General features: G+C 36.3%; 1 protein-coding gene across 6 annotated transcripts in view; it reads right to left on the reverse strand.

Moving 5' to 3' along the window:
• STXBP4 (syntaxin binding protein 4) overlaps window positions 1–19896 on the reverse strand; it is a 240921-nt gene that overhangs the window by 169652 nt on the left and 51373 nt on the right. For all 6 annotated transcript variants that reach the window (XM_044004740.1, XM_044004739.1, XM_044004738.1 and 3 more), the window contains 3 exons: window positions 10080–10174; window positions 1801–1897; window positions 225–337 (listed from right to left, as the gene is read on the reverse strand). In XM_044004740.1, the coding sequence (XP_043860675.1) occupies window positions 225–337; window positions 1801–1897; window positions 10080–10174 (305 nt within the window). The remainder of the gene's footprint in view (window positions 1–224; window positions 338–1800; window positions 1898–10079; window positions 10175–19896) is intronic.

The following is a 19896-nucleotide window of genomic DNA, read 5'->3' on the forward strand; positions in this document are numbered from 1 at the left end:
CTCCATGGAAACAGAGCTTTCAACACAATAATGAAATAAAACTGCATTTCAAATTTGTAAACTTAAAAAACTAGAAGGAAATCAGACATTGAATAATTTGGCATTGTTTTACTTGCATTAAAATTTTTGATATAAACATTTAGAATAATTATAGTACTCATAATGGTAATGTTCTGCTATTAGTTAACCACAAATTAGAAAATCATATAGAGCATATACTCTACCTGTGAGTCTAATAAATGGGAAATTTCATGGGCGCCGAACATTGTGGATTTTTGCCCTACGCCTACTTCATTCAGCTGTAAGCGGAACAGTTCTCTGGAAACCTGGACAAAATCTGGAATTGTATAGAGCTACTGTTAAAGCCAAATTTAATATATTTCTCCCTAGCAACATAGTATTATGTTTTAATAAAGTCTTTTAATATGTTCAACAAAATTATCACTCAAGAAAGGCAAGAATTATCACTCAAGAAGATGAAATAAACATAATCATAATTTAGAAATTAGCAAACAAACCAAACCAAGTCAATAACCCCAAAACATGGATTTAGCCTGGTCAAACTCAAAGGTTATTTAGTATAAATATTCTCAAATTCTACTACTTCTTTGACACACAACCTGCAAATAACAGCTTTCAACACAAGCATGAAATAAAATGGTATTTTGAATGTGTAAAAAATATAAAGAAATCAGAAACATTGAACAATTTGACATGTAACATTGCTTTCATATGAATTCAAACAAAGAAACAAAACCAGATGAATATATTTAACTCTCTGAACTCTATTATACAGAAAGCTCTTTCTGAAATCGAGTGGAGAGATACAATTTGTGGGGCCATTAGCTGGGAGACCAACGGGGTTCCAGGTGCTGAGCTCCCTCAAAATACAGTTCATGTCTTTTAAATTTCTATATCATTATCATCACTTAGTATTGTGTCTTGTTATTGTGATTTGTTAATGAATAACAGATCCCTGAGCAAAAATGAAGAAAAGGTCTCTTGGGAACTTTTTCCCCTTACAAATATGTATATGAGTGTATGTATGTCTTAACACATGACACATCTATCTACCTCTTCACATAAATGTATGCGCATGTATATTTTCAAAAACATATACATCCATATATACATATATATGTATGTATATAATACATACACATCCATATATACAACGGGTGGGAAGAAATGTGTGTATATTTATATGTGTCTATGTGTTTGCATACATACACATTGTATACTATGCATGTTCTCCCCATGCCCTTATAACTAGCAAATAGATGTGTATATGAGAATCTATGAATTCATCAGTGTGGGAGGGAGAGGGGTAACTAGCATCTGATGTGGCAATTTCCTTCATAGATTACAACTCATCTGTTATTTAGTAGGTAAGACTCAGGATGCATGAGGTATATAAAGGTTAAGTGACTTTCACTGGAATACATAGCAAGGAAGTGCTGGAGGTAAGATTTGAACTCAGATCCTTTCATCTTCAAGGCCAGCACTCTAACCGATGTGCCATGGTACCTCTAACAAAATGTGAAAACATTTAGTAAATATTTTTCACTTTCTGACTGAATGAGAAAAGGAATGCATGGTGTACCACCTTATAACCAATTACATCAGCTTCTTGGTCCTAAGATGATGCCTGCCTTACAAATGAGCTTGTTATTATATTATCGATTGAGGAGCCTGAGATACTGTTTGCAACTCTAAGTGGAGAATGGGATAGATATTTCAATGAAAATGATTCTTGGCCAGTCTCCATATTGTGATTTGGAGCTATCGGCCAGAGATTACCTCCAAAAGACACAGTTCCCCTGGAGTCTATTTGCACTTGTTGCCTCAGGGCTTTGTGCTCTTCCTCTGTGGGCTGAATACCAAGATAATTTAAGGCCTAGAAGAAAAAGAGGAGAATTAGCACATCTTGACCCCTATGGAATAAAACCTTATCCATTTCAGCTTCATTTTATTAGCCAATACAGAAATCAATAGGGGGTGCCGTGACCAGCGTGATGAATAAGACAGATGGATGAGTCAACTCAGCTTGCCCCTTGTGGATTAACTGTCCATCAAATATTTACTTTCTGAGTTTCCAAATAATTTTTTTTTTCTAAACCTGCATTTTCTAGCCAAAGCAAAGTTTATAGGCACAGCACCTGCCACAAGGACAAATGACTCCTCCATTTTATGAAATTATGTACCCAAGCAGGAGAAGGGCTGCAAGAAAATGTGACCAAAACAAGATAAGGAAAACAGAAACTCCGTTTTCTACAAGACTCCACCAGAATGTCAATAAAATCACTCTGCATTACTCAATACACAATACACATTGTACAAAATACAAGATTGTTGTTGTATGGTCATGTCTGACTCTTTGTGACCCCATGGACCCATCTCATGCCAAGCCCTTATATCATCCATTATCTCCAGAAGTCTGTCCCAAGCTCATGTTCACTGCTGCCATTATGCTACCTATCCATTTCATTGTCTGATGTTCCCTTTTCCTTTTGCCTTCAATCTTTCCCAATATCAGGATCTTTTCCGATGAATCTCATATCCTCATTATGTAGCCAAAATATTTAAGCTTCAGTATTTGACCTTTCAGTGAATAGCCCGAATGAACTCCCTTAATTATTGACTGATTTGATCTCCTTGCTGTCCAAGGGACTCTCAGAAGTCTTTTCCAGCACCACAATTCTGTCAATTCTGGAGTGCTCAGCTTTCTTTATAGACCAACTCTCATAGCTGTACATTGTTTAATGGAAAAACCATAGCTTTCACTATAAGCACCTTTGTCGGCAAGGTGATGTTTCTGTATGCTATCTAGATCTGCCATAGCTTTCCTTCCAAAGAGCAAGCGTCTTTTAATTTCATGGCTGTAGTTGCCATCTGAAGTGATCTTGAAAACCAAAACATAAAATCTGACCACTGCGTCCATTTCTTCTCCGTATATTTAACAGGAAGTGAAGGGACTGGTTGCTAAGATCTTAGGTTGTGGGGCTTTTTTTAACATTAAGCTTCAAGCTAGCTTTTATACTCTCCTCTTTCACCCTCATCAAGAAGCTTTTTAATTCCTCTTCACTTTCTGCCATCTGCAGCCGCCATCACATCTGCATATCTAAGATTGTTGATATTTCTCCCAGCAATCTTAGTTCTGGCTTTTGATTCATCCAGTCTAGGATTTGTACTCTGAATGTAAGTTAAATAACCATACAGCATGGTTGTGCTCCACAATACCATATTCATCCCTAAAGAATGTGAATCCTATCTCCCTAATTTTCTGCTGACCTCTCCATCTGTTATATCAGCTCAAATTCAATATATTCAAAACAGAGTTCATTATTTTTCCCTCTAAATCTTCCCTTCCACCAAACTTTCCTAGTACTGTCATCCAGTTACCCAGTCTGGTAATCTTGGAATTATTGCTGACCACCCTCTCTCCTTTACCTGTATGATTATAATAGGCTCTTTATTGATATTCCTACTTCCAGTCTATCTAATCTATTTTCCATACAGAGGTAGAAATAATCTTCCTAAATCAAACTATGATGAACCTATGTTGGAAGGTAAGTTGCTTTTTGCATGTAGAATAAAATAAAAACTCAAACTGGTATTGAATGGGGCTGCAACTTACCCTTCTAGTTAAGTATCTCACAATTCTCTCATTTACGTCTTATATTCCAGAGAAACTGGATCATTAGCGGTCTCTAAACTAGACATTCTATTTGCTACCACTGTGTATTTGTCAAATATTCTTTTTTTTTTTTTTTGGAGGGGCAATGAAGGTTAAGTGACTTGCCCAGGGTCACAAAGCTAATAAGTGTCAAGCGTCTGAGACCAGATTTGAACTCAGGTCCTCCTGAATCCAGGACTGGTGCTTTATCCACTGTACCACCTAGCTCCACCCATCCCCCCCCCCATATATTTGTAAAAGCCATATCCTTGGGGCAGCTAGGTGGCACAGTGGATAGAGCACTGGCCCTGGAGTCAGGAGTACCTGAGTTCAAATCTGGCCTCAGACACTTAACACTTACTAGCTGTGTGACCCTGGGCAAGTCACTTACCCCCAATTGCCTCACTAAAAAAAAAAAAAAAAAAGCCATATCCTATACCCAGTATACATTCCCTTCTCCTATCAATCTCCTAGTCTTTCTTGAAGCATCAACTCAGGTACTACCTTCTATTAAGACTTCCCTGATCTTTCCTTCCCTTCCCTCCCCATAGATGTTAATGGGCTCCCTTTCCCCTTCCTGTAACTTAAATGACATTTATTTAACTATATGTATTTTGTATCTTTCCTTCAGTTCCCCCCTCCTACCCTACCCTGTTGAATGTTAGACTTGTTTATTTTTTGTCTTTATACTCAGTATTTAGTGCTTATACACAGAGCTCTTAATAAATGTTTGCTGAATTCTTCTTATTAAAAGGAATAAATAGCTAGCTAATCAGATAAACTCATGTATGTAGCTATGTAAATGGGCTATACCCTAAAGGAGAAGGCTACCTCTCTAACTAGGCCTTTAATATCAATTAAAAAAACTATTAGAATTAGTAAAAAGAATAATTTAATTAATTTTTTTAAATTTATTTTTAATTTATGGGATAAAACCAGCATTTCAATAGCATAGAATAATTTTTAAAATGCACATGAAACTGCAAGTGCACAATGTGCTATTCCATTTAAATATATGATAAAGTTATTGTATAAATTTCTTTCTCTTTTTAAAATAATTTTTTTTTTTGGTGAGGCAATTGGGGTTAAGTGACTTGCCCAGGGTCACACAGCTAGTAAGTGTTAAGTGTCTGAGGCCGGATTCGAACTCAGGTATTCCTGAATCCAGGGCCGGTGCTCTATCCACTGCGCCATCTAGCTGCCCTTTCTTTTTTTTAAAAAGAAAAACCACAATACAATCCCATGGTTGTATCAACCCTCTAGTAGAATGTAAGCCCCTTCTAGGTGAGGATTTTTATTTTTGTATCCCTAGCAACTAACACAATGGCAGGCACATAGTAGGTGCTTGATAATGAATGTATTTGAAGTTTACTATAAGTTAATTTAATACATCAATATTTAGTGATTGTGTGATAAGAGTCAGTGTGATAAAGTAGAAAGACTGCTGGACCAAGAATCAGGAAAGACCTGGGTTCAAACCATTCCTGATAATAATCAGCTACATAACTAAGGAACCACTGCCAAGATCTTCAAACCTACCTAAGCCTCAATTTCCTCCTCTGTGAAATGGGGAGAACTGAAACATTTAATGCACAGGGTTATTGTAAGGATTAATAGGGATAATGTATGTAAAGGATTTTGTAAACCTTAAAGTATTGCATAATACTTTATATATACTTTTATATACTCAGTTATTATTATTATTTTGATCACTTACATTTTATGGGATAGTATGAGAAGATATGGCAGGATAACATGTTAAAATCAATAATAGAGCAATTTCAAAAAAAAAAAAAAAAAGGAAGAGACTGAACCTTAGGTTGAACTTTAGTGACAATCTATTATATATGTTTTACTGAACTTGGACTACCAAATCAACTAGAAGGAAAAAAAAAAACCTGAGAAATTCATTAATTAAAAAGCCTGTTAGTAAAGTGTGTGTACACACACACACACACACACAGTCATTTGTTCAAATGTAAGATTATAAGCTTTGCTGACATGTCATTCTATGAAAATATTGACTGGGACTGGATCCTAAATGAGAAATGTGTGTAATTCACTCACACTTACATAATTTGAGCATATCGTTCACTGAAAGATAAGAATACTTAATACACAAGCTTCAATTATTTAAAAACAAAAAAGTTAAGACAATAGGAACATAAAAATAATCAAAATTATTGAATTTTCTAATATTTCTTCTTGCTTACAAACTTTACGCCAAGTGTGGTCATTGGCTATGACATATCTGCTGGTGTGTGTGTGTGTGTAACAGAGCGAGCGAGAGAGAGAGAGAGAGAGAGAGAGAGAGAGAGAGAGAGAGAGAGAAAGAGAGAAGAATGAAACTCCATAATTTAATCAACTACAGTACAAATTAAACTAGGCCTGGACTCAACATAACAGCTATACAGAAGGTCATGTGTCCTAAAGGAATATGTTTTATAATAGGTGAATTGAATATATTACATTCAAGGAAGAAAACGGTAATGCAATAAAGCTAAAAAGTAAATCAGACCAATCAATCTTAGTTTTGACAAAACAAGGAGATTTAAATAAAGCCTGGAATGATGAATTATTATTCTATATTTAAAAGGAAAAAATGTAATTTTCTATTGGATGAATGCCTTTAATGTTTCCATAAGCCCAAATGAATGATTAAGAAAATATTACTTTCTCAAAATATACTGAAAACCATCCAACCTAAAACATAAACAGGGTTATCAGCAACAGCAGCTGCCATCAGAAACTGGGTACACTATTGCTCAGGAAAGCCTTTGGACCAGGGGTATGATCTCCCTTTTCTTTTTACAGAGACCAATCACCAAGTACCCTTTATTAGATATACTTTATCCTACTTACATCACAGGCTTATTATAAGGATCAAATGAGGCAACAAGCCACATTTGAAATCGTCTAGAATGTACACAAAAAGATGGCAATGATGATGTCGCTTTTAAGCTTGCACATGTATAAAATGATTCTCAGAATGTTCACATAAGAAGAGACAACAGCACCATCAATTTGCTGATCAGGAAATAAAAAATGACTTGTTTTATATCAGAACAGCTGTTAGAAATCACTTTTCAATACTTCTAGATTCTCTTTTCTCCACCCAGGCCATTAGAGTACACTCCACTATAAGTGGGAATATATAAAGTGCTGCCTTGACAGGTAATTTAATTTCCCTTGCTCAAATTCTAGTCTCTCTACTCTCCTTAAAAATCTCCTCTGTTGGCTGGCCCAATTACTTAACAGCCACATAGTTATCCAACAGTTTTCCTCACAAGACTTTATTACCACATCAGCTTGTTTAGATTAAAATTTATTTACTTAGAATGTTTAAAAAAAATCATAAACTGTATATCTGACAGACAACCAAATAGGATATATACTTTTATCTGTGTTATACATCTTGAGAATTTAGAGTTCTTATGTCGAAGGTACAACAAAATAAAAAGCAAAGAATTTATGACACTGATCTTAACTGTGGTGTCTGTATAACAGGCAAGAAAATCGGATCTATCTGCCAGGTAACAACTGGCATAGGAAAACCCTCAACGAATGTCAAAGATGTTAATATTAGTGCTTGGCACAGAATCTGGCACGTATGAAATACCTCATAAATGTTTATCAGCTAACATCATTACAGTGGCTGCTCTGGGAATATCCAAGGAGAAGAAGGACTAAATTTTAGGGAAGCATTTTGTTAGGTGATATACCCTTTCAGCATTCATAAAGCAAAGAAATCTTAGTGGAAAGAAATCATGAAATACATGCTATAGAAAAAGAGGACATCTAATGTTGTAGTGTCAGATTCTTTTCTATCGTGGCAGAAATTCGACTTTATCTTTCAATCAAATATTTTTATAAAAGGAATATGCTCCACTTTATCTTCTCACCAAAGGGGGAAAAAAAACCCAACCCCCCACAAATAGTGGAACAAACACTGAATTCCTATTCTGTAACTATACATATCTTATATATGTGTTTATATATGTATGTACATATCATTATGACAACAACTGGACAATAGCCAGAGTCAGGCTAATTTTTCATCTTGAAAGAAACACTGTATTAAAACCATTAAAGTTTAGGATTCTTAGTTTTAAGAAGTATCAGTGACACCTTTCTAAACCCACAGTGTTGTTTTGTTGATTAATAATATTTATAAATAGGCAGAACTTGGACTTTATATCATAACATGTTAAAAAGGGGAGAGTGGTTGGCATAGGATATAGCAGGTTGCATAAACAGCAAACAGTTGTAGTAAATGATCAAATCAACCGATCGATTGAATGAATCTCTAGGCAAATCTGGAAGACTATAAATTACAGAAAATGTGCTGATTTACATTGGGAGAAGGAGTTTCATGTATCACTGAAATCCTAGGTCCAGGCCCAATCCCTAAGCCTGATCTCAGGAGTTTATAACTGAATTAGCAAGACAAGCTTAATTCTGTAAGAGAGCAATACAAAACAGTATTTATTTAGTCCAGTACTAAATTGAATAGGTTAAGTACAACAAGGGTTCAGAAAAAAAAAGACCCCAAAGTACAAGGCAGGAAGGATTTGGACAGGTGTAGAGGAAGGCAAGGGGGTTGGGGGGGTCGCTACACATGAGCAAAGGAATGGACATAGGAATGAGCACCATGGATATTCTATCCCAATTATGCATTTGCCTTCTCTCCGGGACTACATAAAAAAGAAAACACCTGCCCATAAGGGTTGAGGCAGGCATCAAGTGAATGCATCAGACACTGTCCATTTTATTAAATAGAACAATGGATGGGCCATTATCCTTGTCTGCTCCCTGGCAGAAGCTTACTTCCCTACTTACCAGTTCTAAGGGTTTTTTCCCTGTCTTTCATTTTCTCTGTGATCTCTTATAAATTTTCTCAGTAGGTTTCTCCTTCTCAGGATGACTTTGTGTCTTTTTATCTTATTCCATGCTTCACAATTCCCTCAGACTTTATGATCACAAGACTATTTTCCCTCTTTAAAATTTAGCTTCCCTTTTAAAAGAAAGTTTCTTTTAATATTACTTCTTTCTGATTATTAATTTTCCACACCTGGATGTTTCTCTTTGCCATCTTGACTTTCAGCTAACTTTGGTTTGGAGTTTAAAGAGACTGAATTCAACCAAACCATTAAATAAATGCAAAAAGTATTTATTTATGGGTCACGGAAATCAATCAATTATCAAAGATTCATTGTGGCACAGCTAGATGGTGCAGTGGATAAAGCACTGGCCCTGGATTCAGGAGAACCCGAGTTCAAATGTGACCTCAGATACTTGACACTTACTAGCTAGTTGACCCTGGGCAAGTCACTTAACCCTCATTGCCTTGCAAAAAAAAAAAAAATGAATATTACCTAGTAGACAGAGGCAGCTTGCCTCCTATTATTATGTCAAATAATAGTGGGGGGAAAAATTGAGGAATCAGGAATTCTGGTTTTATTGGCAAACTGCAGATCAGCATATAATCATACAGTCACTTCAGGAAAAGAGAGGTTAAATGACCTGGTGTGTGTTAGACGCAGCAATGAGTCTTCCTGACTCCTAGATTGGCTCTCTATTTCACTACACAACCCATTCTCTCAATGAAGTGACATTTTCTTCTTTTTTCATTAAAAAATATATATTATTTCTTTTTTAATTCCTTTTTTTTAACCCCAGGGTCTGAATTTCCTGCCATACATCAACCTCCACACTCCCACCTTTCATCCCCAGTGCCCCTGAACTTGTAACTGGCTTTACCATTCTTTTTTTTAAAACCGAATTCCAAATTCTCTCCCTCCTATCCTTCCCCCACCCACTGAAAAGGCAAGCAATGATATCAATTATACACATGAAAACATATTTCTATATTAGCCACGTTGCAAAAAAAAACAAAAAAAGAGAAATAAAAGTTTAAAAATCATATGACAATTTCCCCTTGGAGTTCATCAGTTCTTTCTCTGGAAGTGAACAGCATTTATCATCAGGAGTACTGTCTTGGATCATCATATTGATCAGAGTAGCTAAGTCTTTCACAGTTGATCATCATTACAATATTGCTGTTACTTCACACAATGATCTCCTGTGAACTAGTATATTCAAATTTGAACGTGGTAATGACTTCAATAATCTCAGGAATGAAACCTGCTGCTAACTCAGTTTCCTAAGCAGTAAAATGGGTTTAATGCATGCCCTACCTCTCTCATATGGCTCTTTGAATATCAAATGAAAAACAAAAAGAATATGAAAGTACTCTGTAAACTGCAAACCCTTAGAGAAATGCATTATTACATACATAATAATGATGAGGAGGATAATAAACTAGCATTTAGTTTTTTAGAAATAAACTTTTAAGAAAGTAACATTATTTTTGAAGGAGAAAAAAGAAGTCAGAAGTGTTTACCATCTCCAGCTTCTCAACCTTAAGGCGAATGGAGGGATGTAAGGAAATATTCTCTCCTTGTGGTCCAGAATCATCAGGCCAGTTGGGGCCAATATCTAAGGAGATAACAGAGCAGATGTTAATTGGAAATTTGACTGAACATCTTCTTTTCACAAGATGTGTTCAAATAATTTAGGCTAATCAGTTGGCAGAATTAAATAATAAGTTTTCTTAGAAAACTAAAGTATATCACATAAAATATCTTCACTTAAGCCCTAACTGGCATATTTTGAAAAAAAAAATTGATGGAGGTTATACTTTCTGAAAACATGTTAAGAAACTATTAACAAAAGAAAAGAAAAAACAACAACATTAAACCTACTAATTTGGATGAGAAAAAGAAAATGGCTTTATTTTGTGGAAGCAATCTTGGGGAAGAAGCTATTTTAGATAAAAGCATGCTAGAAGTTTTAGAAAGCAAGTTGCAATTACTCAAATAAAGTAACTAAAGCATCCATACCCTCTGATTCTACTATTAAGCCTATATTCCAAGGTCACTGACAACAAGAAAGTTTCCATATGCACAAAAATATATGTAGTAGAACTTTTTGTGTCAGTGAAGAAATGGAAATGAAAGCTGATGTCCATAGACTGGGGAATGGCTAACTAAATTGTGGTACGTGGATGGAATGAGAATATGACTGTCTTGGTAAGATATGATTAATATGATGATCGAGAGATGCATCAAAAGACACATGAATTGATGCAGAGTGAAGCAAGAAGAATTAGGAAAACAATCTGCCTCCTTAAAAGGAATATGAAATTAGTCAACCTGTCCACTTGCTATTTTGTTCCTAGTGATATAAATAAATGTGCCTAGTTCTGCTATTAGAACAGTATCAAAAAGTGAGTTTCCCAAAGTGGAAAAAAACTAATGTTTGATACATCTTTGTATGGAATGTGATACCTACAAACTTGCTAAGCTGTGTAAAAATACAGGCAGAGATTGTGGATAACTCCCTTAACGCTACATTTTATGTTAATAAGAGCAAATTTTGGCCAGGAAACACAGATTTAGCTTTTATGAAATCTTAACAGGCCAGTGCATGAGGTTTTTGTTCACCCTGCTGCAACCCATGATTTGAATGTTGCTCATAGCAACATGACTATGTGCTGCACAAAACCAATGCAAAATAGGAAGGTTTTTCTTTCACAGGCCCAGTCAGCATTCCCAACAGAATCCAAACAAAATTCTTGCCACCAGTTGAATCTAGGGAATCTGGTATACACAATAGTCCACCAAAGAAAATTGACCCTTTTGCTGAGGTAGAAAGGTCCATATCAGATACTGCTCACAACTCAAAGGACAGTCAAACTGAATGAACAGCATTAATCTTTAGATACATAACTTACAATGTACAAGAACCAGCATGCCAACTGATCCCCAGTCATCCCACAAGGAGAGGGTCATGACAGTAAAAACCCAAGGACAGATAGGTGGCAATGCAAATTCATTTTACAGAAAAACAAGACAGGCTCCGACAATCGGGAAGAAACTGGTATATAAGGTGTGGCAAAGATCCCATTCCCTGGACTTATATGGGTAAAGAGAAGAAAAGACTATGAAAACTCAGTTTCCCAGGAAAGAGGTCAAATAACAATATCACGAGGACCAGTTTTCTTTGTACTATAGACACTGATCCCACTTAGAAAAGCCCAGTCATCTAAACCCAGGTTGGGAAGACCTGTTGTTAAAAATTCCTTTTGATATTATGAACTGGTTTCCCATGGTCTTTGAACAGGTAAAACAAAACAAAACAAAAAACAACTTGTCTAAATACTATGTAATTGGTCTAATTCAGGACATTTAGGTGATGCAATGACCTTCTGGAGTCAGGAGTCAGGAAGACCTGGGTTCCAATCTGGTCTCAGACTAGCTATGTGATACTGGGCAAGTCACTTAACCCTGTTCCCTCCAGTTTCATCACCTGTATAATGAGCTAGAGAAGGAAATGGCAAACCATTCCAATTTCTTTTCCAAGAAAACTCCAAATAGGGTCACGAAGAATCAGACATGACTGAAAAATGACTCAACAACAACAACAACAACAACAACAACAACAACAAATTGTCCTGATTGCACATATTTATGTTTTGTTACAACTAGTAACATCTGTGAAAGATGCTCTATAAACAAGCTTGATGGGACAATAGGAAGGGCAGAGAGGTGGTTGGTAGTGTTCCAATTTTAGTAACAAGTCAGATGCCTCTCTAAAATGATTGGTCCCTTGTTGGTAGAAGAAGAAGGGAACAAGTTGAGTTATATCAAAAAGGGGGATTATGGAAACCATTTAGCTATAAGGCCATTTTAGATAAAAGCTCACCAAAATACAGTGCCTGCCTAGATGGTCCCCATGCCTCCATAGAAGGGATATAAAACTAACCAGTTAATCCATTCCCTGTTTTGTGTTCTATAGTGCTAAGGATATATATCTAATTCAGTGATTGGAGAGCCTCTCACAACACAGGGAACATCTCCCACACTGCTAAGTGGAGGTGTTGTTTCACAATTTGTAATTTTAGCAGGGATTGTACTACTCTTGCTGTGAAGTATGTTCCTTGATCCCTGGAAAGGGATTCTAGGATTCCTTATATGGGGACCAAGTGATATAATTTTCTTTGCTTTTGTGGGAGGTGATTGGCCTTTTTTTGGTTAAACTGGAACCAATGAAACAAACTGAGTCCTTGGTAAACTCTTCTATTGTAGAATCTGACTGAAAATTTCTTATCAAAGTCAAAACAGAGATTTCAATCCCCCTACACACAAACACACTCTCGGTAATTAGCAATCTTAGGGTGTAGGGCTACTTTGGATATATTAAGAAAAAGCCCAAATACAAATCCAATTTTAGTTATAAAAAACTAATGATGACATGTGAACAATATCAAAGCCTCATAGTGCAGTAGAGGATTTCAGAGATTTTATGCATAAAGGAAATGAAACTTGAAGAGCTAAAGCGAAGTGACTTGTTCGAAAAGCCACACAACTAATTAGGGAAGAAGTGAGATTTTATCCTAGTTCAGTGTTCTTTCCCAAATACCACATTACTTCCATTTGCTAAGGGTTAAAAAGAAAGTTCAGCCTCTAAACTTTATATCATATAACCATGTTACTGAACACGAAACAAAAACCTTAATGTGATTCTTAACCGTTAACCCTTCAAAAAATAGTACATGCAATCAATTTCCAAATATAGTTGAAGAAAAGATAAATTATGGATTGTTTTTCCCCCTTCCTACAAAAGGAGTGGAATATTCACTTTACAAAAGTATTCCTCATAGACCTTTTGATTTGCTGCTATGTAGAAGTGGGCTGATCAGTTTGGCAAAAAAGTCTATGTAGACACCCAAAGTCAACATTCCTGCATATTATGAGCCTTCAATTAAACAACGTTTACACTGAATTAAAAAACCTTGTCAAATTTTCAGTTTATATGTAACTTTAAAATGGCACGTCCTATAAAGGGAATCATATCTTTTAGAAAAGTTGGTGACAAAAAGTGAGATTTTTTAAATTCAAAATTCTGTATGTTGTAAAGATTTGATTGCCAATGGCACAATTATATTACAATTTTAGTTCACACTTGACTGTCAACAATATAGATCTGTAAGAAACGTTGGAAGCTAGGAGTAAATCACTGAGAAATTTTTTGATTGGAAAAAACAAACCACAGGATTTCAAGTAGACCAGTAGCATCATATCTAACTTTTATTCTTTTTTTTTTTTTTTAACATCTACATGTGAGGAAATAAGAGCTCAGAGTAGAGAAGTTGGAAAGGCTTTTCTCTTGATTAGTTGGGAAGAAACATAGAAAAGAATTTCCTCTCACTAAAGACCTAGAATTCAAATCACTGGCAGAAGAATAAAGACTGTGGAGGCTTTGATGCCTAATCAAGCCACAGAAAGAAGCCCTCAATATAAACATATGTGCCCAAAAGGTGAATGAGTTGGAAAAGACATGGTCCAATAAAGGTCTAAGAATAGGAATAAGGATTAGAGGAAAAGGTATAAGTTAAAGATTAGTAAGAAAGAGATCTAATTCAGACTATGAGGCTGTTTTCTTTAAAAATTTGCCTTTTCAGACTATATAAAAAATGTTTATGTCCAGTTTTAATAAAATTTTGATTTCTTTTTTAAAGGGATAAAATTGGAACAATAAAGGAACTTTAGTTAACCATGCCAAACTAAAAAAACCTAGCTTCTTGAAACATAAAACCATTATGAAGATACAGTTGCTTCCTTGGTTACAGGCATAAATGGCAGGCAAATTACTCCAACGAAAATGAATACCCTCTTGAGCATTGAGTCTATAGACTCATCTGTCAAGTGGCAACAGTTCGCACCATTATGTGATAACGGTGCTTGATGTTCAAAGGTAAACTGTGGGTAGCTAGGACTGGGCGAGAACTGTCTTTTTTTTTTTTTTTTTTTTTTTTTTTGCCTTTCTTTGTATCTGCCATATTTATAATATCACCTGGCACACAGTAAGTGTTTACTAAATATTTCATCACAATTTGGGTCTAGTGTATCTATCTTTCCAGATTTATTTCACTTTACCATGCCGCTCTATGTACTCTATGCCAGCCTGCCTGGCCTACTTGCTATGCCCCAAACAAAATATTCCCTTTCCTATCTCCTTGCCTTTTGCATAGGAAGTCCTTCATCCCTAAAATGCTCTCCTGACTTACCCTCATCTCTTAAACTTTTAATTTCCTTTAAGGCTCTGTTCAAGTGCTACATCCTACAAAAGGCCTCTCCTAATCTTGCCAGTTGTTAGACTTTTCTCTCCCCCTAGCCTTGAAACGACTTTGTATATCCTTCATTACATTCTTCTATTATATCCTCATTCTGTTCCCAGTCCCCTCCTCCTCCCCCCAAAACAAGTAGAATGGAAACTTCATGAAGACTGGGGCTAACTTTTTTCTTTATAGCTTAAGTGACTTGAAGATAGTAGACAATTAATAAATGCTTGTTGGATGAATTTGGTAAAAGTGCTCCAGAACAAAGCTTCTTAAACTGTGGGTTGCGACCCCATATGGGGTCATGTAACTGAATGTGGAGGTTGCAACAAATTTGGCAAAATTAAAAGTTTGTGGGTACCTGTTTTATATAACCGGCATCACATAAAAATTTCTCAGGCAAAAAGAAAAGTTTAAGAAGTCCTGCTCTAGAAACAAAATAGAGCCAGAAATCCTGAGTATTCTTGACTCCATCTCAAATACCAAAACTTGGGCACCTCAGCCCTGCTAAATGAACAAAGTAGAATGTGGAGCAAAAAGAAACTGCTAACTCGGGAAATGAATTCTTTTAAACTGCCAATTGGAATAACCCCATTCCTGTAACTTAGCTCAGTCCTTACTCTCTAAGTTTTCACTGCTAAATAAAATTGAGGACAATTTTGCTACCTTTTCATGGAAACAAGAGAATAGCAGAAATTCTTTTCTGAAATTGTTACATCTTTATGCAGTTTTTCTTTGAGTTTTTCTTTCACAGGGCATCAGTCTTCAAATACAAACTGATTTGCATTCCCTTTACTTCTCAAGAACAGAAAGAGAATTAATGAAAATAATTGACCTTCCTGGAAACCTTTGACATAGCTATGCAGAATTCTGAAGGTAGGATATGGCTGTTGAGATCACAACAGTATTTGGTTACTAAGCCAAAGATTTATGTGCAATCAAACTCCATGCAAGTGAGGGAATTTCTTTTAATGTGAAAATAGAAATTTGAGGTTGCCATGACCAAAAAGTTTAGAACTATGTACACAGGAAAGACTATGTGGATGAAGAATGTCTTATTGTCTAAAATATGATATGCATTCTGATAGCTCATCCACCAATATTATATCTTGAACAAACACTGCAAATGGACAGTGAATTGTACCTATGCTGAAAAAGAAAAAGAAATAAAGATTGTCTTTGGGAAATCGTCAAAATCTTTTAATCACCCCCAAGCTTCTCTCTGGGCAGTGAATAGAACAGCAGACCTGGAGTCAGAAGGACCTGAATTCTAATCCAGCCTTAGTTACTTACTAGCCATGTGACTCTGGGCAAGGCACTTAACCCTGTTTGCCTCAATTTTCTCATTTGTAAAATTAGCTGGAAAAGGAAAGGGCAAACCACTCCTGTATCTTTGCCAAGAAGACCCAAAAAAGGGGCAGCTAGGTAGCGCAGTGGATAAACCACCAGCCCTGGATTCAGGAGGACCTGAGTTCAAATCCGGCCTCAGACACTTAACACTTACTAGCTGTGTGACCCTGGGCAAGTGACTTAACCCCAATTGCCTCACAAAAAACTAAAAAACTAAAACTAAAAAAACAAAACAAAACTGTATGATTCCATCTTTTTGGGGCAGCTAGGTGGCGCAGTGGATAAAGCACCGGCCCTGGATTCAGGAGTTTCTGAGTTCAAATCTGGCTTCAGACACTTGACACTTAACTAGCTGTGTGACCCTCGGCAAGTCACTTAACCCCATTGCCCCATTAAAAAAAAAAAAAAAGAAGACCCAAAAAAGAGGACAGAAAGAGTTGGACACAGCTAAAATGACTAAATAACAACAAACCTTCTTTCTGAAACAAAGGCTTATCTTTATAAAAGAAATATTCTTCCATTTAGGATGAATAGCTTTGAGTCATGTAATACCACATGATCTCATCATGGGATTTCTAAAGAACTGAAAATGGAGAGTTTGGGGATAGGCATAAGGAGGATGCAAAACACTACAATTAAGGAGTTATGCATAAGGAATGCTACCAATCATATACTGAAAGCAACTGATAATTTATGGCCAACCCATGTGCCTTTCTGGTAACCCTGGAATACCAAGAGAATATGAGGAAACTTCTTTCCCCCTCCCCTTTCCACACTGGATATACTCCCTCTGGCAAGTTTATGTAAAGATGACATGAATAAAAATCACCCAAGATGAACAAACATTAATGGCTGTGATCTTTATAATTGGAAGAAATCCCACAATGATGAGACCATAGGTCACTGGAGCATTGCAATAACAAAAATTTTGGTACTGTAACAACAGTTAAGGTCATCAACTCATGTACTGGAAATATCACAGGATTAGGGGTTATGACACCTGGTTTGTAGACATGGCTCTATCACCCATTTTCGGTGTTATCCCCAGGCAAAGCATTCCTCTCCTATGTCAATTTCTTCATGAATAAATGAATCAATGAAAAGCATTCTCATTAAGTGATTACAATGCATCAGGCACTGTGATAAAAACTGGAATATAAATAGAAAATAAGGCAGCACTTGCCTTCAAGGAGCTTACATTCTAGCAGCGGGGGAAATGAGAAGGCTGGACTATATAAGTTCTCTCTCAAGTCTAATATGCTATGGAAACCTCTTTATTGTATTGCCTCATATCTGGTCACAGAGCCTTTGTTTTCTTCCTATCCAGCAGAATTACTACACTGTTTCCCAAGGAAAACATTCTCTAAATGGATCTGCGATCTCTTTGAGATTTCCCTTCAGGGATGTAGGCTACAAGCTATTAAAGCTACCAAACCTGCAAGACCCTTATTCATGTGTTCCCCAAAGTTCATTGTGACAGATCTACTGAACACACTAAGCACTCTGACTGACCACCTATCTTCCCTCACTACTACCATGTGAATAATTTTCTCTTCTTATTGATATAATTTCTTGATAACATCTTTTTTATTTTTTGGGAGGGGGCAAGGCAATGAGGGTTAAGTGACTAGCCCAGGGTCACACAGCTAGTAAGTGTCAAGTGTCTGAGGCTGGATTTGAATTCAGGTCCTCTTGAATCCAGGGCTGGTGCTTTATCCACTGAACCACCTAGCTGCTCTTGATAACATCTTTTACTCCTGTCCTTATTTGAAATCTCACTGGTTAAATGTCACAGTGGGTTCAGGCTTCTTCATTGCTTTCTGGGTGATATGCATTTAAAAATTTTAATTCTTCAGGAACAAATGTATTCCATATCTTACTACTAGACAGCAACACCAGTAGAATGTTAGTATTAAAAAAGACTGTCCCTTTCCTTTCATGGGAAACTTGGGGGCAATAAAAGACTTGTAATTTCTTGAAGACAATTCAGCCTGCTCTCTCCTCTCTGGCTCAATTCTGGGCCTAGCTTGTTTTCCATCTGTTCCAGTAGAGGCTCTTAGGGTGTCAATATAAGATGCAAGTTGAAATTTGGGAAACTGACATCCATCCAGTTGGTCTTTTCATTGCAGGTGAACAGGCCAAACTCTTTTGGGTGATTATGTATATCTTCCAAGAGGTTCTGGGGAATGATGTAAACTGAACAATGTCTTTCACAAATAAGAGTATCTGGGGAGCAGCTAGGTGGAGCAGTGGATAAAGCACCAGCTCTGGAGTCAGGAGGACTGGAGTTCAAATCCAGTTTCAGACACTAGCTGTGTGAGCCTGGGCAAGTCACTTAACCCTCATTGCCCTACAAAAACAAAACAAAACAAAACAAAACAAAACAAAACAAAACAAAAAAAGAGTATCTAGAGGATCACACCATCCAAATTCTTCTTTGATTTGGATTCTCAGTGCTGGATCTCCTCCACCAGAGAAGTGGATATTTTTGGCTAGTATATGGCTCCCTGTTTTATACCATCCCTAATGTTCATTAACTGAGAGTCAATGAAAAGAGTTATTTCTACCAAATCTAATAATACTTTTTCATACTTAACAAACAAGCACAATGGGATCTTACATTCTCTGAATCTTTTAATTGTAAAAATGAAGTCCATTGTTGAATTTTGCTTGTGAAAGACTGCTTGTTACCTCTGAATATCTATATCAAGGATGCTCTTGATTCATGTAGAGGTGACTTTCATAAAGGCTTTGATTAGGTGGGAGAGTAAGCATAAAGTTCAGTAGTTATTGATATTCTTTTGATTTGACTTTTTCTCTGATATTAATAAGTTCCAAATATTTTTTATGCCTTGATCTTTTCCTCTCCTTTAGCCACCCTGTATATTAGGCTCCATCACAACTCTGGTACCTCCACTATGACTGTCCTTTTCCTTGGTCAAATGAGGCTAATTTTTATCTTTGTCTCATTAATGTAATTTCTATCTCTGCAATAAGCATATCCAGTATTGTGATATTAAGGTCCAAGTGTTTTGCAAATCTATTCCATTTTTCTCATTATTGTAGTTCTTCCATTTTCATCCAGACAGTTCTTGGGATAACTTTGTTTAGTCACATGTATTGCCAACATTTCTTTGAACTGGTTTTACCATCTACTACTTCTCTATCTAGGGCTAACTAGGTGGCACAGTGGATAGAGTGCTGAGTCTTGGATCAGGGAGAATTGAGTTGAAATCCGGCCTCAGACATGTACCAGCTGTGTGACCCTGGGCAAGTCACATAAGCCTTTTGGCCTCAGTTTCCTCATTGGTAAAATGAGCTTGAAAAGGAAATGACAAATCACTCCAATATCTTTGCCAAGAAAACCCTAAATAGGGTCACAAAGAGACAGGCAGAAACAACTAAAACTGAACAACATTTCTCTATCTGCTTTAAAACATGATACTACTCATAGTCATCCATCATTCTTCACAATAAGACAAAGAATTTAACAAATGAATTTATATTGTAACCCAAAGTTGCCTTTCACAGCCATGTCCCTCTGGCAAGTAAGTCAGATGTTTGCTAAGTAAGGTATATTCTAGATTCTTTTTTTTTTTTTTGATGGGGCAATTAGTTGGCATCGGTTAAACACGTGAACAAAATCATTAGTCGGGGTCAGTGTCATTTCTTTTTCCATTTTTGATTT

The sequence above is a fragment of the Dromiciops gliroides genome, chromosome 4, assembly GCF_019393635.1.
Source record: "Dromiciops gliroides isolate mDroGli1 chromosome 4, mDroGli1.pri, whole genome shotgun sequence".
Taxonomy (NCBI): domain Eukaryota; kingdom Metazoa; phylum Chordata; class Mammalia; order Microbiotheria; family Microbiotheriidae; genus Dromiciops; species Dromiciops gliroides.